The 21,221-nt window shown below is 46.5% G+C and overlaps 1 protein-coding gene across 1 annotated transcript in view; it reads left to right on the forward strand.

Annotated features, from left to right (window-relative positions):
- Positions 1 to 3,951: 3,951 nt before the first annotated feature.
- The window catches only part of CHRDL1 (chordin like 1), a 64,003-nt gene continuing 46,733 nt past the window's right edge, over positions 3,952 to 21,221 (forward strand). Inside the window, exons 1-2 of the mRNA XM_030209749.1 lie at positions 3,952 to 4,020; positions 16,113 to 16,259. Coding sequence (XP_030065609.1) covers positions 16,163 to 16,259 — 97 coding nt within the window. The 5' untranslated portion in view covers positions 3,952 to 4,020; positions 16,113 to 16,162. The remainder of the gene's footprint in view (positions 4,021 to 16,112; positions 16,260 to 21,221) is intronic.

The raw sequence follows: 21,221 nt of genomic DNA on the forward strand, positions 1-21,221 counted from the left end.
GCACTTCAGATGTTATTTGAAAAGAATGCTGAGTACCTGGGCTTCATAACAACCCCAATGATTTCCCCCATTTCATACCACCCTCAAGGCAGACAGCTGAAAGAGTACTGGTACCTGCAAGAGAGTGGCCAGTGTTCTGTCTGTTTACCTGTCTTATCTAGATTGTAAGCTCTTTGAGCAGGGACTGTCTTCTATGTATGGTGTACAGCGCTGCGTATGCCTTGTAGCGCTATAGAAATGAAAAGTAGTAGTAGTGTTCAGTGCTCTGCTGTTCAGGCATTCGATAAGATGGTGGTTTGACACCTCTTGACCTTTTGGAGACATTGTTTTGAATTCTTCATAATAATGAGTTACTGTATCTCATGTGAGGATAGTTTGAAACTGGGCTACAGTGAAAGTCACAGATCGAAAGAACAAAGATGCTTCACTGACCTAAGATGTTTTTCATTTATTTATTTGTGACATTTATATCCCACATTATCCCAAACAAGTTTGCGTTCAATGTGGCTTACAATAAACAGTAAAGGATACATAACAAAGAATAATGCATAAGAAAGTAATTTGTTGTAAGAATCCAATTTTACAATACAGTATCATAAACATACTGGGATAACTATGGATGTTTAACATTTAGAAAATCTATTATGAATGAGAAATTGTACGTGAAGCAAAGAGAAAGTTAATGGTAAATAGAGTAATAACCAATTCAGGTAATAATTAATTGTTTGAGATATGGTCATTCTTTGTGAGGGTTTGAATACGAACAATTTGAGGATTTTGCGGAATCCAGTATATTCCTGTATATTTCTTATTTTGGGTGGTCAGGAGTTCCACCTTTTGGTTCCTAAGTAAGTGAAGTCTGCAGAGTGGACAGTTTTGTAGATCACTTTTTTGCAATTTGGGAGGTGTAGTCTGAGATAGTTTTTTGCCTCGTGAACTTTTTAGTGCATAATTAAAAAGCAAAAAAAAAAAACTGTCTTGTAAGACTGGGGAGTTACACAAAGGATATGATCACAATTTGGATGGAGCAAAATATTTAAAGGAGTCCTACGGATTGAAAATACTCACCTGACTGATGCCCAGTGCAGTGCAAATGACAGTAATAGTAACAGTATACAGAATAAGAGAATCAAATATAAAATGTTACCTATAAACAACCCTCCTCCATTCACCACTGCACTGTACCTTCCTCTTAAAAATGTTGCCTCTTTTCAAGCTGCATTAAATATTCTGTAGACTGTTCGAGAATTCTGTGGCAATTTTCATCAGTTAGGCTACAGCCCCTGGGCACTTATGTAGCTGCCTATCTGGTTGCTAATTTTGAAAAAGATCTAGGTGTGCTTTTCTGTGTGAGGAAGGGATCCTCAGAAGTTTAGCAGAGATTGGGTGGCGGGGCTGGTGGGGGGGTGGGGCTTGTGGTTTGGAGGCGGGGCTAGTGCTGGGCAGACTTCTACGGTCTGTGTGAGGATGGCAGATACTAATCAAGGTCAGGTATACACAAAAGGTAGCACATATGAGTTTATCTTGTTGGGCAGACTGGATGGACCGTGCAGGTCTTTCTCTGCCGTCATCTACTATGTTACTACCTATGAGGGGCATAATCGAACGCGAACGGCCATCTCCATGGACGTCTATGTCCGAAAACGGGTATGTGAAGAGGCGGGACAGACCGTATTATCGAAAAAGATGGGCGTCCATCTTTCGTTGTGAAAATACGGTTTGGACGGACCAAATGCCATGGATTTGGTCCCTTCTGAGATGGGCGGTTTTTTTTTTTTAGCGATAATGGAAACTAAAAGGGCCCAGCTCAGAAACGTAAGAATAGATCAAACATGAGTAATAGGCAATTACAGCAGTAAAAATATTCAACTAACAATACAAAGTATGGCATAGAGGGGCATAATTGAACGCGAACGCCCATCTCCATGGGCGTCTATGTCCGAAAATGGGTACGCAAAGAAGCGGGACAGACCGTATTTTCGAAAAAAATGGGCGTCCATCTTTTGTTTCGAAAATACGGTTTGAACGGACCAAATGCCCATGGATTTGGTCCTTTCTGAGCTGGGCGTTTTTTGTTTTTTTTTGCGATAATGGAAACTAAAAACGCCCAGCTCAAAAACGTCTCAATCCAAGCCATTTGGTCATGGGAGGGGCCAGGATTTGTAGTACACTCGCCCCCCTGACATGCCAGGACACCAACTGGACACCCTAGAGGTCAGTGCGGTGGACTTCAGACAATGCTCCCAATGCATAGGTCCCTTACCACGGGTACTGAGCCCCCAACCCCCTCCCCCAAAACCCACTACCCACAAATGTACAATACTACCGTAGCTCTTAGGGGTGAAGGGGGCAACTACATGTGGGTACAGTGGGTTTTAGAGGCCTCCCATTTACCACCACAAGTGTTATGGGTGGGGGGGATGGGCCTGGGTCTGCCTGCCTGAAGTGCACTGCAGTACCCACTAAAAGTGCTCCAGGGACAGGACTTGTTGCTGGTGTATAACCTTGGCACAGCAGTTCACACTTGAAGACTAATCTCGCTGAAAACGTCCTTTATTTGAATAAGCACGTTTACTCACAGCTGTAGATCAGAGGTTGTGCCCCACTGGCAACGAGTCTCGCTGGTACTGAGATTAGCAGTAGGTCCAAGCTGGCAGAATGGTGTACAATGCCCTCTTTCAGCAACATTCAAGGTAAGAACTAAGTGCTGTAACGTGGCTAACACATGAAAGGGATCTAAAAGTGTCTTACACAAATGGCCACTACCTCATGGACTACCAGAAACAAAACAGGGCACACTCTGACCCAGTAAGCAGAGGGAAAAGCACCATGGGAGTAGAGCCTACCAACTACCAACATCGTGAGCATTTAACACAAGCTAGTGGAATCAAGGAGCCCAATACCCTACACCCACCACAATGCATTGCTGATGTGACTCTGCAGTGCCCTTAACAGAAAAGGTGTCACACTCACCCGAGACCCACATCAGAACCAGGGAAAGGCTGTCAGAGGATAGAACACATTCTGCTGTCATGGAGGTGGGTACGGCATTTGAGGCTGGCATACAGGCTGGGAAAAAAAGTTTGTAAAGTGGGTTTTTGTTGGTGGGAGGGGGTTAGTGACCACAGGGGGAGTCAGGGGAGGTCATCCCCGATTCCCTCTGGTGGTCATCTGGTCAGTTGGGACACTTTTTTGGGACTTGGACCTGAAAAAAAGGGTCCAAATAAAGCAGACCAAATTCTCGTCAAAAACGCCCTTCTTGTTTCGATTATCAGCTAAAGATGCCCATCTCTCCTCGGCCGATAACCACGCCCCAGTCCCGCCTTCGCCACGCCTCCGACACGCCCCCGTGATCTTTGTTAGTCTCCGTGACGGACTGCAGTTGAGGACGCCAAAAATCGGGTTTCGATTATACCGATTTGGGCGCCCACGGGAAACGGACGCCCATCTCCCGATTTGGGTCGAAATATGGGCGTCTTTCTCTTTCGAAAATAAGCTGGTATGTGTGCAGGGGAATAAGATTCAGTTCAGTGTTACATATGTGGTTTACTCCCCAACATAAACATCAGAACAGTAGAAGTTTCTTTTGAACATCTAATTTCTGGCATCTTATCAAAGTCTTTGCCAGTCTGCCTTCCTGTGGGTGGCCAAGGGCAGAAGTTAAGCTGTTATCTGTAGGGTTTAGAAGCACCATGAAGCTGGGAATCCTTTGGGAAGAAGGAAGAGGCAGGTGGAGCTTTTCCTGTACCCTTTTTCTTCTCTGTCTTCTACCCTCTCTCTCTCTCTCTCTCTCTCTCTCTCTCTTTGCAACACACCCCGAGCAGGCAGGGAAACTGTTGATTTCTGGCTCATCCGCAAGAAGCAACACATCTTCTCCCCCCGCCCTCCCCCAGGAGGTCATCGGGAACAGGCTACTGGAACCAGTTTCATTTGAAGAAACTGGGAAGACAGAACTACGCAGAAAGGCTGCCTGGCTTAACTTTTCTTTCTCAGCCCTGGGTGGAAGACGGTCCCAAGGAGGTAAGTTTTTACTCTCCCCCTCCCCACCCCCGGGCGCTCTGCTGGAAGATCGGTGTCTTATCACACATAAAACGAAGAAATATATTCAGCATTCCTTTCCACCACACCGGGGAAGTTCCTCAGCGCTACCCCTGCAATCCTCAGATCAGATGGGATTTGGGTGGAGAAATTGCACAGAGTTTTGCATCCCAGATCCAGGTACTTAAGTAGGTATCTGAGCATTTCTTGAATGATTGTTTACAGGGGAAAGCGAGCAAGAAAAAGAAATATTCCAGCTTTATTCTGCAGATAACGGGGAGGGAGGGAGGTGGGGGGGGGGGGGGGGGAGACGGTCGGTATTAACCTGTTTCCAGGTTTGGGTAACTGCTATTTTCCAAAGGGATCATCACACATCTGTCCTGTGCTCGGTCTGGAGAGAGGATCTCTCTGGGGCACTTTCTCAATCCCAGCACTGAATTTCCATATGATGTCCTGGATCAGGACCGGGTTCGGCTGGTCCTGAAACCAAACTCTCCCTCCCCCCCTCCTCCCCTCCCCCTCTACACCCTAATAGTGCAACGACCCCGATTCTAAGCCTCTCAACATCCCGAGGGCTTGAACGTCCACTACAGCCTCCTGTAACAAGGTCAGATTCATCTAACAGACTGAGCCCAGAGAAATCGGGGGCTTCTTATAATGGGGGGTCCGGGGGGGGGGGGGTCCGCCTTTTGCACCTTGCCCGCCCCACTCAGTAGATATGTGTTTCGGGACCTGGCTGGGGGATCAAAGGGTTTCCCCAGTGGCCCGGACTGGGAGCCACTTTCTGACCGGCCGGAGAAAACACGAAAATGAAGTTCCTGATAGACACTTACCCAGTGGTCTCTATTGCTCGTTATTTCTGTATTTAAGAAATGAAATAACCAACATCTTTATGTCCTGCTTGGTAAGAAACTGGGAATTCTGGTAAGTCAGGAAAAGATTCCATAGAAATCTTGATGTCTTCCAGTGTCTCCCTACAACTGCAACAAAATAAATCGAATTTACAGAGAAAGGATTAAATTATAAACACCATCAGGACAGGCTGGAACGTGGAAACGTTGCACGAAACATTTTTTTTTCTTCTTGACGTTAAATTGCATTTCGTTTCGGACCCACAAACTCACAATCAGGAATCCCGTGTGACCTGTTTTCATGTGAAATGCTCTTTACGGTGACACGGACGTCATCTCACCTGGCCAAGCAATGGAGCAGGGAAAATCCCAGGACAACATGCGAATCAAAATACAGAGAAAGAAATGCTTTTCCCTGTTTTTGCCCAGGTATTTTAATTTTGCTTTGTGCGATTTTTTTGATTTACTTTTTTTCCCATTTTTTTTTTTATTTTTCTTTATTGGTGTCAGCAACATCAATGATAAACAGTTACAGCCTTCAACGGAATTAGCCAAATATGAGAGTATGCTATATCAGACGTCTCAATATGCGGGCATATGGACCAAATTTTTGAAAGAGAATGTGTCACACGATGTATAGGGTACAAGAGAGAGGATGGGGTGGGGGAAGGGGAGGGGGGAGGGGGGAGGGGAAGCCCATAGAGAGTGTGATGGAGGATGCCAGGGCTTGTGGGGTGAGATGATTGGGGGATGGATGGTGTGTAGTATGGGGAGGAAAACAGAAACATTTCCCAGCAGTTCTGAGGGGTTTCAGATTATTTTATTTATTTATGTTACATTTGTACCCCAGAAATTAGCTGTTGTCCCGTTCCATTGTTAACATATTTGAATGCTTTTGACCATTCCGTCCAGGAATTCTCACTTTTTTTTTTCTTTTTTTGTGGGTGGGGGTTGTTAACAAATCTAAGTAAGCCACATTGAGCCAGAAAATAGGTGGGGGGAATGTGGGCTACAAATGCAATAAATAAATAAAATAAGGTTGAAGGAAAATTTTTGCTTGGAAAGATATGTGAAATAGAAAAAAAAATCAATAAGAAAGATTTGGTACAAAGAGAGGAAGTTAAAACTCAATCTTTGGATTTAAATTTGACTCAAATTATTGAAGGAGACAGTGTGGGCTTAACAACTGCTACACTTAAAGTGATTTTTTATACTTCAGCCGGATAGAGACTGGATACTCAAACAATTTTTCCTTAATAAAAGACCTGACTTTCTAGCGAGTAAAATTAGAATGTATCCTGATGTCTCTAGGAACACTTGCAAAAGAAAAGACAAGAATTTCTCAAACTGAGACCAAAGGCAAGTGCAACTTGGAGAATTATTCTGGCTGAACTTTCCTTGCAAGTGCATGGTAAAATTGAATTCAATCAAGTATACATTTTTTGAGGCTAATCAATTAAACTCTTTTTTGGAAGCAAAGCTGAGAGACTCACACCTTCCACCAACAGGGACATTTACAACTTCAACTCCGTAAGTAGTGTTCATTGCTCGGAATGCTCATACCAGCCACCGTGATTTAGTTTTAGAAGCTGGCTTCTAAAAAATTTTGATTTGATTTCCTGAAAATAGTGATAATTCCCCAGTATTGTGGACTATAGACGAGTAATGGACTTCTTGTTAATTATATTTCCTTTTCTGTATATTTTCTAAGAATTTTTCCAAGAAACCAAATCGTCTTTATCTGTATTCAAGATATAATACTTGAATGTAACTTGAAATTTTTAAATAAAAAAAAAAAAATCAAAGCCCATCTAATCCCATTCCTTCTCAGAAATCTCTGACCGAGAATGAAAGGCCTTGTGCTGTTTTCGCCCAGGTATTTTAATTTAGCAGGATAGAAGTTTTGCTTTGTGCAATTTTTTTGATTTACTTTTACCTGTGAAAGATTCTACCCTCCCAGAGGTTGGGAGACATTAAAGCCGGGGCAAAACCTGCAGCAGTTTCAAAATCATGCAAGGAGAGAGGCTTAATGCTTTTTCAGGGCGAGAAGAGTCCACTTATTTTGTCCAAAACTTAAATCTGGCACTTAGACAGTGAAGAAGGACAGACAGCAGGGTGAGTGTGGTTACAGTGGTGTAAAGTTACAAAGCTGAATGAAAATGAAGCTGAAACATTGTTGCTATATTAAAACCACAAGCATACACAAAGAAAAAAAAACGCCCCTTAAAGAGACAAGGGGTGACGTCCCCTGGGCCCTGTTATATTGGAGACAGGCAGTGATTATTAGTTTGGAAACTCGGGGGGGGGGGGGCCTTTTACTAAGCTGCGGTAAAGTTATAATCCACTGTCGTGGGGCATGCTTAGGCATCCCGTGTTAGTTTTCAGATCTGCGTGTGCTTCCCACGTGTTAAAAAATGCTTTTTAGTTTTTAGCGCTGGGGGCATGTCTGCACTGGGTAGAGAGTAGGCATGCCCAGTGATAATCAGTTAGGGGCCCTTGTACAAAGGTGCACCAAAAAAGTGGCCTGCGGTAGTGTGGGTGAGTGTATTGTACAGAAGTACATAAGTGTTGCCATACTGGGACAGACCAAAGGTCCATCGAGTCCAGCATCCTGTTTCCAACAGTGGCCAATCCAGGTCACAAATACCCGGCAAGATCCCCAAAAAAGTACAAAACATTTTATACTGCTTATCCCAGAAATAGTGGATTTTCCCCAAGTCCAATTTAATAACGGTCTATGGACTTTTCCTTTAGGAAGTCGGCCAAACCTTTTTTTTAAACACCGCTAAGCTAACCCCCTTTACCACAGTCCCCTGGCAACGAATTCCAGACTTTAATTACATGTTGAGAGAAGAAAACGTTTCTCCAATTCGTTTTAGATTGGATGCACGCTGGACCATTTCTCCACTGCGTGTGGGGAAAAAAGGGGAGGGTTTGGGCTGGGAAATGGATGTGCGGCAAAATGAAAACCAGTGCACATCTATTTATGGCCTGAGACCTTAACGCCACCCATTGTCTTAGCGGTAAAGGCTCACACATTTCCCATGCGGTAACTGTCCAGTGCATGCCAACTGCTGATTATCGCCGGGAATGCCCCCCGTGGAAAAGAAAAATAGAAAATGATTTTCTACCGCATGTTTTCGCCATGCACCAAATTCAGAATGACCTAGAGATGGGAATAACTAGTGAGGTAATTAAATTCGCCGATGACACAAAATTATTCAGGGTCGTCAAGTCGCAGGAGGAATGTGAACGATTACAGGAGGACCTTGCGAGACTGGGAGAATGGGCGTGCAAGTGGCAGATGAAGTTCAATGTTGACAAGTGCAAAGTGATGCATGTGGGTAAGAGGAACCCGAATTATAGCTACGTCTTGCAAGGTTCCGCGTTAGGAGTTACGGATCAAGAAAGGGATCTGGGTGTCGTCGTCGATGATACGCTGAAACCTTCTGCTCAGTGTGCTGCTGCGGCTAGGAAAGCAAATAGAATGTTGGGTGTTATTAGGAAGGGTATGGAGTCCAGGTGTGCGGATGTTATAATGCCGTTGTATCGCTCCATGGGTTGACCGCACCTGGAGTATTGTGTTCAGTACTGGTCTCCGTATCTCAAAAAAGATATAGTAGAATTGGAAAAGGTACAGCGAAGGGCGACGAAAATGATAATGGGGATGGGACGACTTTCCTATGAAGAGAGGCTGAGAAGGCTAGGGCTTTTCAGCTTGGAGAAGAGACGGCTGAGGGGAGATATGATAGAAGTGTATAAAATAATGAGTGGAATGGATCGGGTGGATGTGAAGCGACTGTTCACGCTATCCAAAAATACTAGGACTAGAGGGCATGAGTTGAAGCTACAGTGTGGTAAATTTAAAACGAATCGGAGAAAATTTTTCTTCACCCAACGTGTAATTAGACTCTGGAATTCGTTGCCGGAGAACGTGGTACGGGTGGTTAGCTTGACGGAGTTTAAAAAGGGGTTAGATAGATTCCTAAAGGACAAGTCCATAGACCGCTATTAAATGGACTTGGAAAAATTCCGCATTTTTAGGTATAACTTGTCTGGAATGTTTTTACGTTTGGGGAGCGTGCCAGGTGCCCTTGACCTGGATTGGCCACTGTCGGTGACAGGATGCTGGGCTAGATGGACCTTTGGTCTTTCCCAGTATGGCACTACTTATGTACTTATGTACTTATGGTGCGTGCTTCACATGCGTAGGCCTTTACCAGCCTTTGTACAAGGGCCCGTAGTGCAGCTGCATCACTGCACGCCAACCAGGGGCGTAGCCAGAACTCGGCGGGAGGAGGGGCCAGAGCCCAAGTTGGGGGGGGCACATTTTAGCCCGCCTCCCCATCTGCCTCCCCCTTCCCCGCCACTTCCGCCGCCCCCCCCCCCACACCGCCAGCACTTCCTACCATCGCCACTGCTTGTAGTATATATAGGACAGATCTCGATTAATGGTCTTAAACCTGGGCACCGTCCTATTAATCTCCAGGAAAAGAGGTGGACATTTAGGGAAGCCACAGTACGCTTTAAAGCTAGCATATTCTGTATTCAACCTGCCTGACCTTTTCAGGAATCCTATGACAGCAGGAACAGTGCCAGTAACTTTAGCTGTGATCAAAGGAAAGATGTACCGTAAGCAGTCGGGGGACACATAAAATACAGAACAGAGTTCACTGGCTAACAGATATGGGGGAAAGGGGCCTGAGAAACAAGCTGGTGGACAACACGCAATCTTCTTCCCTTCCAACCCTCCACTTATACCTCTTACGATCACATTTCAACCTTGTACTTGAGGAGCAATGCTGAATTCATGGCCAGCAAAAATATTCCTGCAAACACATCCATTTATCTAGCAAGATCTGTAAAATGCATTTATGAAGAGTTCCTTTTTTTGCATTTTTAATTTAGACCCTTTTAAGGCACCATTAGAGAGACATGGACCCATGCTAGTCAGACTCAGATGTTTTGCACTGGGATTTGTATTTTCACCAAACAGTGCCCTAATGAAGGAAGTTGCCGGTACTTCATGGCTTCTATCTCTTAAGATGTTGGAATCTGCTTAAAATCCAGATTAATGTATGTCTTTCTAGATAAGTTGGTTTGGACACCTTTCTGTAGCAGGGCTCTGAGTGCGTCTCCTCTCTTTGGGGTTTATTTGATTGCGCAATAGCAGGAAGCAGGAGACTTACTTGAACTCTAAACACATGGTTCTATATTTACAGTAAACACCAATGATTAATTGTTGCAGGTATATAAGTTAAAGCCTTAGGTTTAAAAAAAAGAGTGCAATCTATTGTAAGGCCACTATGCGGGAGGTGGTGGAAATGAAAACGGTAACAGAATTCAAGCATGCGTGGGATAAACATAAAGGAATCCTGTTCAGAAGGAATGGATCCTAAGAAGCTTAGCCGAGATTGGGTGGCAGAGCTGGTGGTGGGAGGTGTGGATAATGCTGGGCAGACTTATACGGTCTGTGCCAGAGCCGGTGGTGGGAGGCGGGGCTGGTGGTTGGGAGGCGGGGATAATGCTGGGTAGACTTATACGGTCTGTGCCAGAGCCGGTGGTAGGAGGCGGGACTGGTGGTTGGGAGGCAGGGATAATGCTGGGCAGATTTATACGGTCTGTGCCAGAGCCGGTGGTGGGAGGCAGGACTGGTGGTTGGGAGGCGGTGATAGTGCTGGGCAGACTTATACGGTCTGTGCCAGAACCGGTGGTGGGAGGCGGGGCTGGTGGTTGGGAGGCGGGGATAATGCTGGGCAGACTTATACGGTCTGTGCCAGAGTCGGTGGTAGGAGGCGGGACTGGTGGTTGGGAGGCGGGGATAATGCTGGGCAGACTTATACGGTCTGTGCCAGAGCCGGTGGTGGGAGGCAGGGCTGGTGGTTGGGAGGCGGGGATAGTGCTGGGCAGACTTACACGGTCTGTGCCCTGAAAAGGACAGGTACAAATCAAAGTAGGGTATACTCAAAAAGTAGCACATATGAGTTCTCTTGTTGGGCAGACTGGATGGACCATGCAGGTCTTTTTCTGCCATTATGTACTATTTTACTATGTGGCACTGTTATCTGTAAAGCAGTGGTTCTCAAACCTGGTCCTGGAGGCACCCCAGCCAGTCAGGTTTTCAGGATATCACAATGAATATTCATGAGAGAGATTTGCATGCAGCGGAGGCACTTAAAGTCCTGCTTCTGCATCCTGCTGGCATTGCCCCAGGTGCATTATTTCTGCGGCCATTGTCCTCTAGTTTTTGAGGAGGAGAGTGGCCCGTGCTGTTTTCTTACATGGAAGTGCCTTGCACACGGCAACAGATAATTCCAGTGCTATGCTTGCTGCTTCTAGATCTCGACTAGCTTAGAACAGTGCTTATCAGGCCAGTCCAGCTAGTCGCATCAGGTTTTCAGGATAACCACAAAGAATATTGGGGGGGGGGGGGGGGGGAGGGAAGGGAAAGGGATGGAACTTGATATACCACCTTTCTGTGGTTACAGTCCAAGCACTTTACATATTATATGCAGGTGCTTATTTTGTGGAAGGATAAGTAACTTGCCCAGGAGCTGCAGTGAGAATCAAACCCAGTTCCTGGGGATCAAAGTCTGCTGCACTAACCACTAGGCTACTCCTCCACTAGCAACATTCCATGTAGATTCTCAACTAGGGAAGGGGAAATGGGACTTGATATACTGCCTTTCTGAGGTTTTTGCATATATTCAGGTACTTATTTTGTAACAGGGGCAATGGAGGGTTAAGTGACTTGCCCAGAGTCACAAGGAGCTGCAGTGGGAGTTGAACTCAGTTCCCCAGGATCAAAGTCCACTGCACTAACTACTAGGCTACTCCTCCACTAGCAACATTCCATGTAGAATCTCAACTAGGGAAGGGGAAATGGGACTTGATATACCACCTTTCTGTGGGGTTTACATGGTATATACAGGTACTTATTGGTACCTAGGGCAATGGAGGGTTAAGTGACTTGCCCAAGGTCACAAGGAGCTGCAGTTGGTAATTGAACCCAGGTCCCCAGGATCCAAGTCCGCTGCACTAACCACTAGGCTACTCCTTCACTTCTTATTCTTTGGGATTCTGGAATCTTGCTACTCTTTGGGGGTTGCTACTCTTTGAGATTGTGCATGGAATCTTGTTAATGGGTCTTGATATACAGCCTCTCTTTGGTTTCTGCAACTACATTCAAAGCGGTTTACATATATTCAGGTACTTATTTTGTACCAGAGGCAATGGAGGGTCAAGTAACTTGCCCAGAGTCACAAGGAGCTGCAGTGGGAATTGAACCCAGTTCCCCAGGGTCAAAGCCCACTGCACTAATCACTATTCATTGTGGATATCCTAAAAATCTGCTTGGATTAGGTGTACCTCAAGAACTGAGTGGAAAGCACTGGCTTAGAATAAGGTCATTCAGCATTGGGATTTGTTCATTGTGTAGTCAACCTACATTGTTGCCAGTGTAGAAATCTTTAACTTGAGAGCAGTGGCGTAGCCACAGGTGGGCCTGGGTGGGTCAGGGCCCACCCACTTAGGGTTCAGGCCCATCCAACAGTAGCATACGTTTAGTGGTAGCTGGTGGAGATTTCCCTTTCATGGTAAGCCAAGGTGGAAAGAAGCGTTTTCTCGCCAGCTGAGATATTTTTTTGGTGGTGGTGGTGGTGGTGGTGAAGAATACTTCTTGCCTAGGCCCACCCAGAATCTGTTGTCTGGCTACGCCCCTGCTTGAGAGTAAACTAAGGCATTCAGGGGTCCTTTTACTAAGCTGTGGTAAAAGCAGGCCTGCGCTAGCTTCACAGCAGCAGGCAAAAAGCTGTCTTTTTTCTGGAAAAGAAATGGCCACGCGGTAAGTGAACCGCTTACCGTGTGGCCATTTCAGAGGGGAGCACCCGTTGAGGTGGTGGTAAGGGCTTCCACGCCAACCTGGTGGTAACCGCACTGCCCGATTACCATCGGTAAGGACCAATGCTACAAAAATAGAAATTATTTTTATAGCGCCGGAAATGGCACACGTTGGGGGTGGGAAGCTGTGGTAGGCCAGCGGTAGTTCCGGATTGGCGAGCGGCAAGCCTGTTACTGTGCATCTAGCCTTCAGTAAAAAGGCCCCTCAGGGCTGAGTTAGTAAGACTTTTGTATGTAGCACTAAGTTGGAGGAAACCTTTCAGAATTAGGGGCCAAGGGACTGCTCATGAATGATGCCCAGCCCACAAGACACATCACAGCCTCAAATTACAAGAAACACAATACTTATTACTTGTGTTCTGTCCCCCATGAGTCACCCTTTAAATGCTGTATAAACTATGCAAAAGCCCATGGATTTTGTAATGATACCAAACCGAAAAGCAGAACAGTGTCTGTCTACATCTTAATTACTGATACGCAGTGGCGTTCCGAGGGGCGCTGACACCCGGGCCGGATCGCCAATGCGCCCCGCCCCCTGGGTGCAGCACCCCCCCCCCCAGCGAAGGGACACCCCCCACCCCGGTGAAAGAACCCCCCCCGGGTGTACGCCGCTGGGGGGGTGCCAAGCGCCGGTCAGCATCTTTGGTTTCCATGCTCCCTCTGCCCCGGAACAGGTTACTTCCTATTCCGGGGCAGAGGGAGCATGGAAACCAATGACGCTGACCGGCGTGCGGCACCCCCCCAGTGGCGTGCACCCGGGGTGGAGCGCCCCCACCGCCCCCCCCCCCCTTGGTATGCCACTGCCGATACGACAGCTAGCTTCAAACTCTTCGATTACCTGTTTCTGGGGCTTGGCCAAAAAGACAGGGACTACTGTATTATGCAATGGTGCCTCATTTTGCAGACTTTAGTTTTGTGCAAATTGAATTGTGCAAGGATAGTATGAAGACAGCTGATACGAAAAGTAGAAGCAGAATTTTTTTCCCCATGGCCGTAAGCACATTTCAGGAGGATCAGCTGCACACAATAATCTTACTTAGCATCAGGGCTTTCTTTTTGAGGGGTACTTGGGGGTACTGAGTACCGGCACCTTTTCCATTGTCTACTAAAATTGACCCATGGTTCCCAAGTTTTAATGAAAGAGCTCAGGCTCTACATTCCAATTCTGCCTTGTCATAGATTCTGTGACTGGTTGCAGGGAGCCTGGCTATTGTGGGATGAGTCCCTCAGTGATCACCCCACCCCTGAAAGTTGGCCTAGCATTTGAGTACCGGCAGCTTTTTTGCTAGAAAAAACACTACTTAGCATAGGTTATTCCCTCTTAATCACCTTTTTCAATGGTGCCCATGTCTGCCCTCAGCTTTCCTTTTGGCTTTGCCTCTGTTTAATACTCTCACCCAGGTTAAACAGGTGAATGGTAATTCCTAACCGTCAAAGTGTAGCAACCTCTTCACTACAAAATCAAAACCTCCCCTCCCTAATTTCATATTGTGAGATTCTGAATGGTACTTCCCTATCCCTCAGCACACATGGCCCTTCCAGGACCTGATGCGTAAGTGGAGGGTCACTGTTTTAAGGGACCTGAATTCCCAGAGAAGGCTGCATTAGTGAATTCTGGAATCCGTTCAGGGAGGCACAAACCGCAGCACGTGTTGACACCCTAAGACTGTGTGTGAGAGTGTGTTAAGAATTCAGAAGCGTAGTCAGCTTTGGACGTCAAGAGGGACAGACCTTCTGTAAAACAGGTGCTGTTGAAGGGCTGCAGGCCCAATTGGCATAGGCGTCATTTTGTTCAAAATCTGTTTGGGGGAGTGGCTGCTCCCGGTTTGCATCCCACCTAGCTATGCCTCTGGTTAAGATCATACTCGTCTGGCACAAGTTACGTTAAACACTAGACTGAAATAACTATCATTTCTGTTTCTGTCTCTCCTTCCTTCTAGCACTTCCTTGTGTTTCTTTTGTGAGCTAAGTACGTAAGTATATAAATATGTAAGTTTTGCCTTACAGGGCCAGACCAAAGCCCCAGTGTCCTCTTCCCAACAATGGCCAATCTAGATCATAAGTATCTGGCAGGATCCAAAATATATTGCTTACCCCCAGGGATAAGCAGTCACTTTCCCCAAGTCAACTTTACTAGTGGTTTATGGTCTTTTCCTTCAAGAACATGTCCAAACGTTTTCATAAATCCAGCTACACCAACTGCTTTCACCACATCCTCCAACCCTCTGCTCAATGTGCTGCGGTGGCTAAGAAAGCAAATAGAATGTTATTAGGAAAGGAATGGAAAACAAAAATGAGGACGTTATATTGCCTTTGTATCGCTCCATGGTGCAACCGCACCTCGAATATTGTGTACAATTCTGGTCACCGCATCTCAAAAAAGATATAGTGGAATTAGAAAAGGTACAGAGAAGGGCGACGAAAATGATAAAGGGAATGGGATGACTTCCCTATGAGGAAAGGCTGAAGTGTCTAGGGCTCTTCAGCTTGGAGAAAAGACAGCTGAGGAGGGGAGATATGATAGAGGTCTATAAAATAATGAGTGGAGTTGAACGGGTAGACTTGAAGCATCTGTTTACTCTTTCCAAAAATACTAGGACTAGGGGACATGCAATGAAGATACAAAGTAATAAATTTAAAATGAATTGGAGAAATTTTTTCATCACTCAATGTGTAATTAAACTCTGAAATTTGTTGCCAAAGAATGTGGTAAAGGCAGTTAGCTTAGTGGGGTTTAAAAAAGGTTTGGATGACTTCCTAAAGGAAAAGTTCATAGACCATTATTCAAATGGACTTGGGGAAAATCCACTGCTTATTTCTGGGAAAATCAGCATAAAATGTTTTGTACTTTTTTGGAATCTTGCCAGGTATTTGTGACCTGGATTAGTCACTGTTGGAAACAGGATGCTGGGCTTGATGGACCTTTGGTCTGTCCCAGTATGGCAATACGTATGTACTTATATGTACTTATGTACTAAGTTCTATAACGTAAGTATTCATTGAGTGACAACATACTTTTTCTACTTGTTTTAAATACACTGCTGAGTACACGTCTTTGTACGTTTTGAAAGAGTATACAATTGATTGGTAACCTGTTCTTGTCCACTCAGGATTTCATCATATCTCCCCTCAGCTGTCTTCGTCAAGCAAAAGAGCCTTCCTCATAGAGGAGTCCGTCCATCCCTTTTATCATTTTGTCTGTCCTTCTCTCTTTCTCTGTACTGCTCTGCCTAGATCTAGGAATTAAAGGACAGAGTTGCTGAAACTCTGATGGTGGTTGGTTGAAATCTCATTATCACCTGAGCTAGGCTTCTCTCTTCCCAGCAGGTTCAGTCAGTGTTTTGTCTGTGAAGAGACTTGGAATATTTGAAAAAATGAGAAATCCATGGTGGCTGGAAGAGTTCCGATTCCTGTTTTCTTGTCTGTTACTTCTTCTTTACCTAGATGGAGGGAAATCGGAGCCAGCAAAACGTAAGTGGCAGCTTTCACTAATAAAGAGTTTGTTTATGCAACTGTTTGTAAAGTTATTCATGGCGATTGAACCTCAAAAACAAGCTACCTCAGGACTTGTAGTTCTGATTAGAGGCTGACCGGAATTTAGTTTTGGCTTCGGTTACGGAGCTGAAACTGGCCCCAAATCCCTTTTCTGCCTGGTTTTGGTTTCGGCTGAAAGGTTATTTTAATTTTTGGCCAGGCTTTCAGTTTCAGCTGACAATGACCATGGGTTTTCAGTGGAAGCCAAAAATTTGTCCTGTTTATCTCCATCTCCCCTCCTCCTACCCCCCCCCCCCCCCCACCCATGGGGCCCTCTACAGCCTATTTTACAATCCCTGGTGGTCTGGAGATGTAGCTGGGATAGGATAGGGTTACCATATTTGGTCCCCCCCCCAAAAAAAAGGGCAAATGCCCCACCCCACCCCGCCCCCTTTCACACCCACCCTACCCCTTTCACACCCTCGCTCCGCCCCTTTCACACCCTCGCACTGCCCCCAGTCACATATTCCCCTCTCCCCTGTCACACACCCCATCACCCTACTACTACTATTTAGCATTTCTATAGCGCTACAAGGCATACGCAGCGCTGCACAAACATAGAAGAACGACAGTCCCTGCTCAAAGAGCTTACAATCTAATAGACAAAAAACAAAGCAAACAAATCAATTAATGTGTAGAGGAAAGAGGAGAGGAAGGTAGGTGGAGGCAAGTGGATATAAGTGGTTACGAGTCAAAAGCAATGTTAAAGAGGTGGGCTTTCAGTCTAGATTTAAAGGTGGCCAAGGATGGGGCAAGACGTAGAGGCTCAGGAAGTTTATTCCAGGCGTAGGGTGCAGCGAGACAGAAGGAGCGAAGTCTGGAGTTGGCAGTAGCGGAGAAGGGAACAGATAAGAAGGATTTATCCAGGGAACGGAGTGCACGGGAAGGGGTGTAGGGAAGGACGAGTGTGGAGAGATACTGGGGAGCAGCAGAGTGAGTACATTTATAGGTTAGTAGAAGAAGTTTGAACAGGATGCGAAAACGGATAGGGAGCCAGTGAAGGGTCTTGAGGAGAGGGGTAGTATGAGTAAAGTGACCCTGGCGGAAGATGAGTCGGGCAGCAGAGTTTTGAACCGACTGGAGAGGGGAGAGGTGACTAAGTGGGAGGCCAGCAAGAAGCAGATTGCAGTAGTCTAAACGAGAGGTGACAAGGGTGTGGATGAGGGTTTTGGTAGAGTGCTCGGAAAGAAAGGGGCGGATTTTATGGATGTTGTAAAGAAAGAAATGACAGGTCTTGGCGATCTGCTGGATATGAGCAGAGAAGGAGAGAGAAGAGTCAAAGATAACTCCAAGGTTTTGAGCTGAGGAGACAGGGAGAATGAGAAAGCCATCAACAGAAATAGAAAACGGGGGGAGCGGGGAGTTGGGTTTGGGGGGGAAAATGAGAAGCTCGGTTTTGGTCATGTTTAATATCAGGTGGCATTGAGACATCCAGACAGCAATGTCAGACAAGCACGCTGAAACTTTGGTTTGGATGCAAGGTGAGATATCAGGGATAGAAAGGTAGATTTGGGAGTCATCAGCATAGAGATGGTAGGAAAAGCCATGGGATGAGATTAATGAACCAAGGGAAGAAGTACAGATAGAAAAGAGGAGGGGACCAAGAACAGAACCCTGAGGTATGCCGACAGGCAGAGGGATAGAAGTAGAAGAGGATCCACCAGAGTGAACACTAAAGGTGCGGAGGGAGAGGTAGGAAGAGAACCAGGAAAGGACAGAGCCCTGGAATCCAAGTGAGGACAGGGTATCGAGAAGTATGCTGTGATCGACAGTGTCAAAAGCAGTGGAAAGATCAAGAAGAATGAGGATGGAATATTGACCTCTGGATTTAGCCAGTAGTAGGTCATTGGAGACTTTAGTAAGCGCAGTTTCGGTTGAGTGGAGAGGGTGAAAACCAGATTGTAGTGGGTCAAGAATAGCATGTGAGGAGAGAAAATCAAGGCAGCGGCGGTGAACAGCACGCTCAAGTAATTTGGAGAGAAAAGGAAGGAGGGAGATGGGTCGGTAATTAGAGGGACAAGTAGGGTCGAGTGAAGGCTTCTTAAGGAGAGGTGTGACCACAGCATGTTTAAAGGCAGCAGGGACAGTCGCAGTGGAAAGTGAGAGGTTGAGAATGTGACAGATAAAAGAATTAAGAGCAGGAGAGATGGCATTAAGAAGGTGGGTGGGAATGGGATCAGAGGAACAGGTGGTACATTTTGAGGAAGAAAGGAGAAGTGTAGTTTCCTCAATACTCCCTTACTCTTCTGCCTTGGTGGTCTAGTGACCTCTTTGGGGCAGGAAAGAGCCCCCTCTTTGCTGCCCGGAGCGCTGCCCTGCATCCTGTTGCTGATCTCAGTGCCGATTCAAAATGGCCACCGAGAGTTGAAGTCTCGCGAGGTCGCGTCAACTCTCGGTGGCCATTTTGAATCAGCGCCGAGATCAGCAACAGGATGCAGGGCAGCGCTCCGGGCAGGAAAGAGGGGGCTCTTTCCTGCCCCGAAGGTGGAAGAGGTCACTAGACCACCAGGGCAGTAGAGTAGTAAGTAAGGGGAAGGGAGGGCCGGGAGGCTAGCATAGGATGGCCCACCTGCCAGCCCGTTTGTCCAGAAATCCGGACAAACGGGCAGATTGGCAAAACCCACCCGGTTGCCCGGACATGCCCTCAAAAAGAGGACATGTCCGGGTAAATCCGGGCATATGGTAACCCTAGGGTAAGAGTGATCCCCAGTTACTCTTACCCATCCTAGCTCCGCTCTCAAAATGGTTTCCGTGACTGGGGTATTGCTCAGTCTTTGTTTTTTTGTACTGCAATTGCAAGTAATCGAGTTGTGATCTTGCACAGTGGTAAACATAGTGCTCCAAATAAATGTTTTTGATACAAAATTTTAGCAGGAATTTAAGTATGTAAATTTGGGATAGACACAGTTCCCGTGCCAACAAAGAAAAATTATTTTTGGGGGTGGGATTAGCATGCGTTGATGGACACACTACAACGGGATGCCTGCGGCACTGCATTTTACCACGCAATAGGCACGTGGTAGCACCTAGCGTGGCTTAGTAAAAGGGCCCCTAATATTATAAATGACACATGCAGTTAGGAGTGCAGTTAAGCTCATACCTTAATTATCTAATTGGAGCTAAATTAGCACTTAATTGGTGATAAGTACCATTTATTGGCATTAATAAGCACTAATTTGCATTAGTTTGGTGTTATACCCTATTCTATAAATATTGTGAGGGGTCTGAAAGGAGTCTAGTTCCAGTATTGCTGAAACAGGGATGGGGGAGACATTTTCCCTTTAGCTTTAATGACTCTTCTTCACTAATCCCTTCTAGACAAAAAGTTTGCCCTCTAGTGGCCAAAGTGCCAGTGAAACCACTAGTTAGGGGAAAAAACTACCATCCCCAGAAACCACTGGGACACCAGCAGGACTCTCAGGAAATGGAGGGAGAAATGAGTTCTGATCAAGGGAATGAGCAGCAGCTGGGGGAACCCGGGGCGGAGGAAGACATGGAATGGGATAAAGAGGAAGTAAGTAGGGGAAGAGGGGGAGGAGGAGTACACGGAGGTCTCAGGTCTTGCTCAGACCCCAGCAGGAAAGGTAAAGGGGTTTTGTGGCGTCAGTATGGCCTAAACTGTGGACAGTTGGAGAAGAGAAAATAATACAGTGGGGAAGGAACTGGTGGAGAAAGCTAACCCATTAACTACCTGAGGATGGAAGGTAGTGCCAGTGGCGTTCCTAGGGGCGCTGACACCCGGGGTGGATCGCCAATGCGCCCCGCCCCCCTGAGTGCAGCACCCCCCCCCCCGGAACAGCGCGACCCCCCCCCCCCCCGGCGAAATAACCCCCGGGTGCAGCGCAACCCCGGCGAAAGAACCCCCCCCCGGGTGCATGCCGCTGGGGGGGGGGGTACTGCGCACCTGTTGGCTCTTCGTTTCCATGCTCCCTCTGCCCCGGAACAGGAAGTAACCTGTTCCAGGGCAGAGGGAGCATAAAAACGAAGAGCCGACAGGCAAGCGGCACCCCCCCAGCGGCGTGCACCCAGGGCAGACCGCCCCCACCGCCTCCCCTTGGTACGCCACTGGGTAGTGCCGGTGAGGGTTATGCGATAATTGGGAATAAGACAAGGATTTATTGCTTGGTGGTATTCTGAATTAAGATTGAACTGTGTTGAGAAAGTGACATTGACCTAGAAGGGGCTTGGGTTTAGGCACGAGCATTTTCACCAGTCTTTCACACGGCCTCAGTGCTTGTCACTAATGTTAGGTGCCAACTCATACTAGTGTTTTATAACTCAATTAAACTCAGATATATCGCTGTTATCCCCCTCTTTCCTGCCCCGAAGAGGCCACTAGGCCACCAGGGCATGATAAGGCAAAGGAAGGGAGGACTGGACACCCTGAAGCCCGCCAGCCTGTCCATTCATCCGCAAATCCGGACAAACGGGCAGGCTGGCAAAACCCACCCAGATGCCCCACAGTGTCCTCAAAAAGAGAACATGTCCGGGTAAAACCGGACATACGGTAACCCTAGTGGTACTGGGTAACAATTCTTTGTATGCTGCTAGTTCTGCTGGACAGTGAAATCATATCACTTTGGTACCATAATTATGGGTATTGCAGGTCTGGAAGAATCTGTTTTACGTCAACTGTCCTGAGCTGAGCCCAGTTCTAGTTTATAAAACAATATAAACATCTGAGAGTTTTGCTGGACTTGATCCCATGCACGGTGCTGTTCTGCTGAGAACTCTTCCCAGCTCTACGTACGCCAAAAAACAAAAACAAAAACCTCACACAAACCAGCTCTGAAATATCCTTTGAGGAAATGAGGGATCCAGGCGCTGTCACGGGCTTCACTGTTTATTGTAGAAGAAGCTCACAAATAGAACAAGCCTTTTTAGTTTAACAAAGCCACT

This window comes from Microcaecilia unicolor, chromosome 7 (assembly GCF_901765095.1).
Source record: "Microcaecilia unicolor chromosome 7, aMicUni1.1, whole genome shotgun sequence".
NCBI lineage: Eukaryota > Metazoa > Chordata > Amphibia > Gymnophiona > Siphonopidae > Microcaecilia > Microcaecilia unicolor.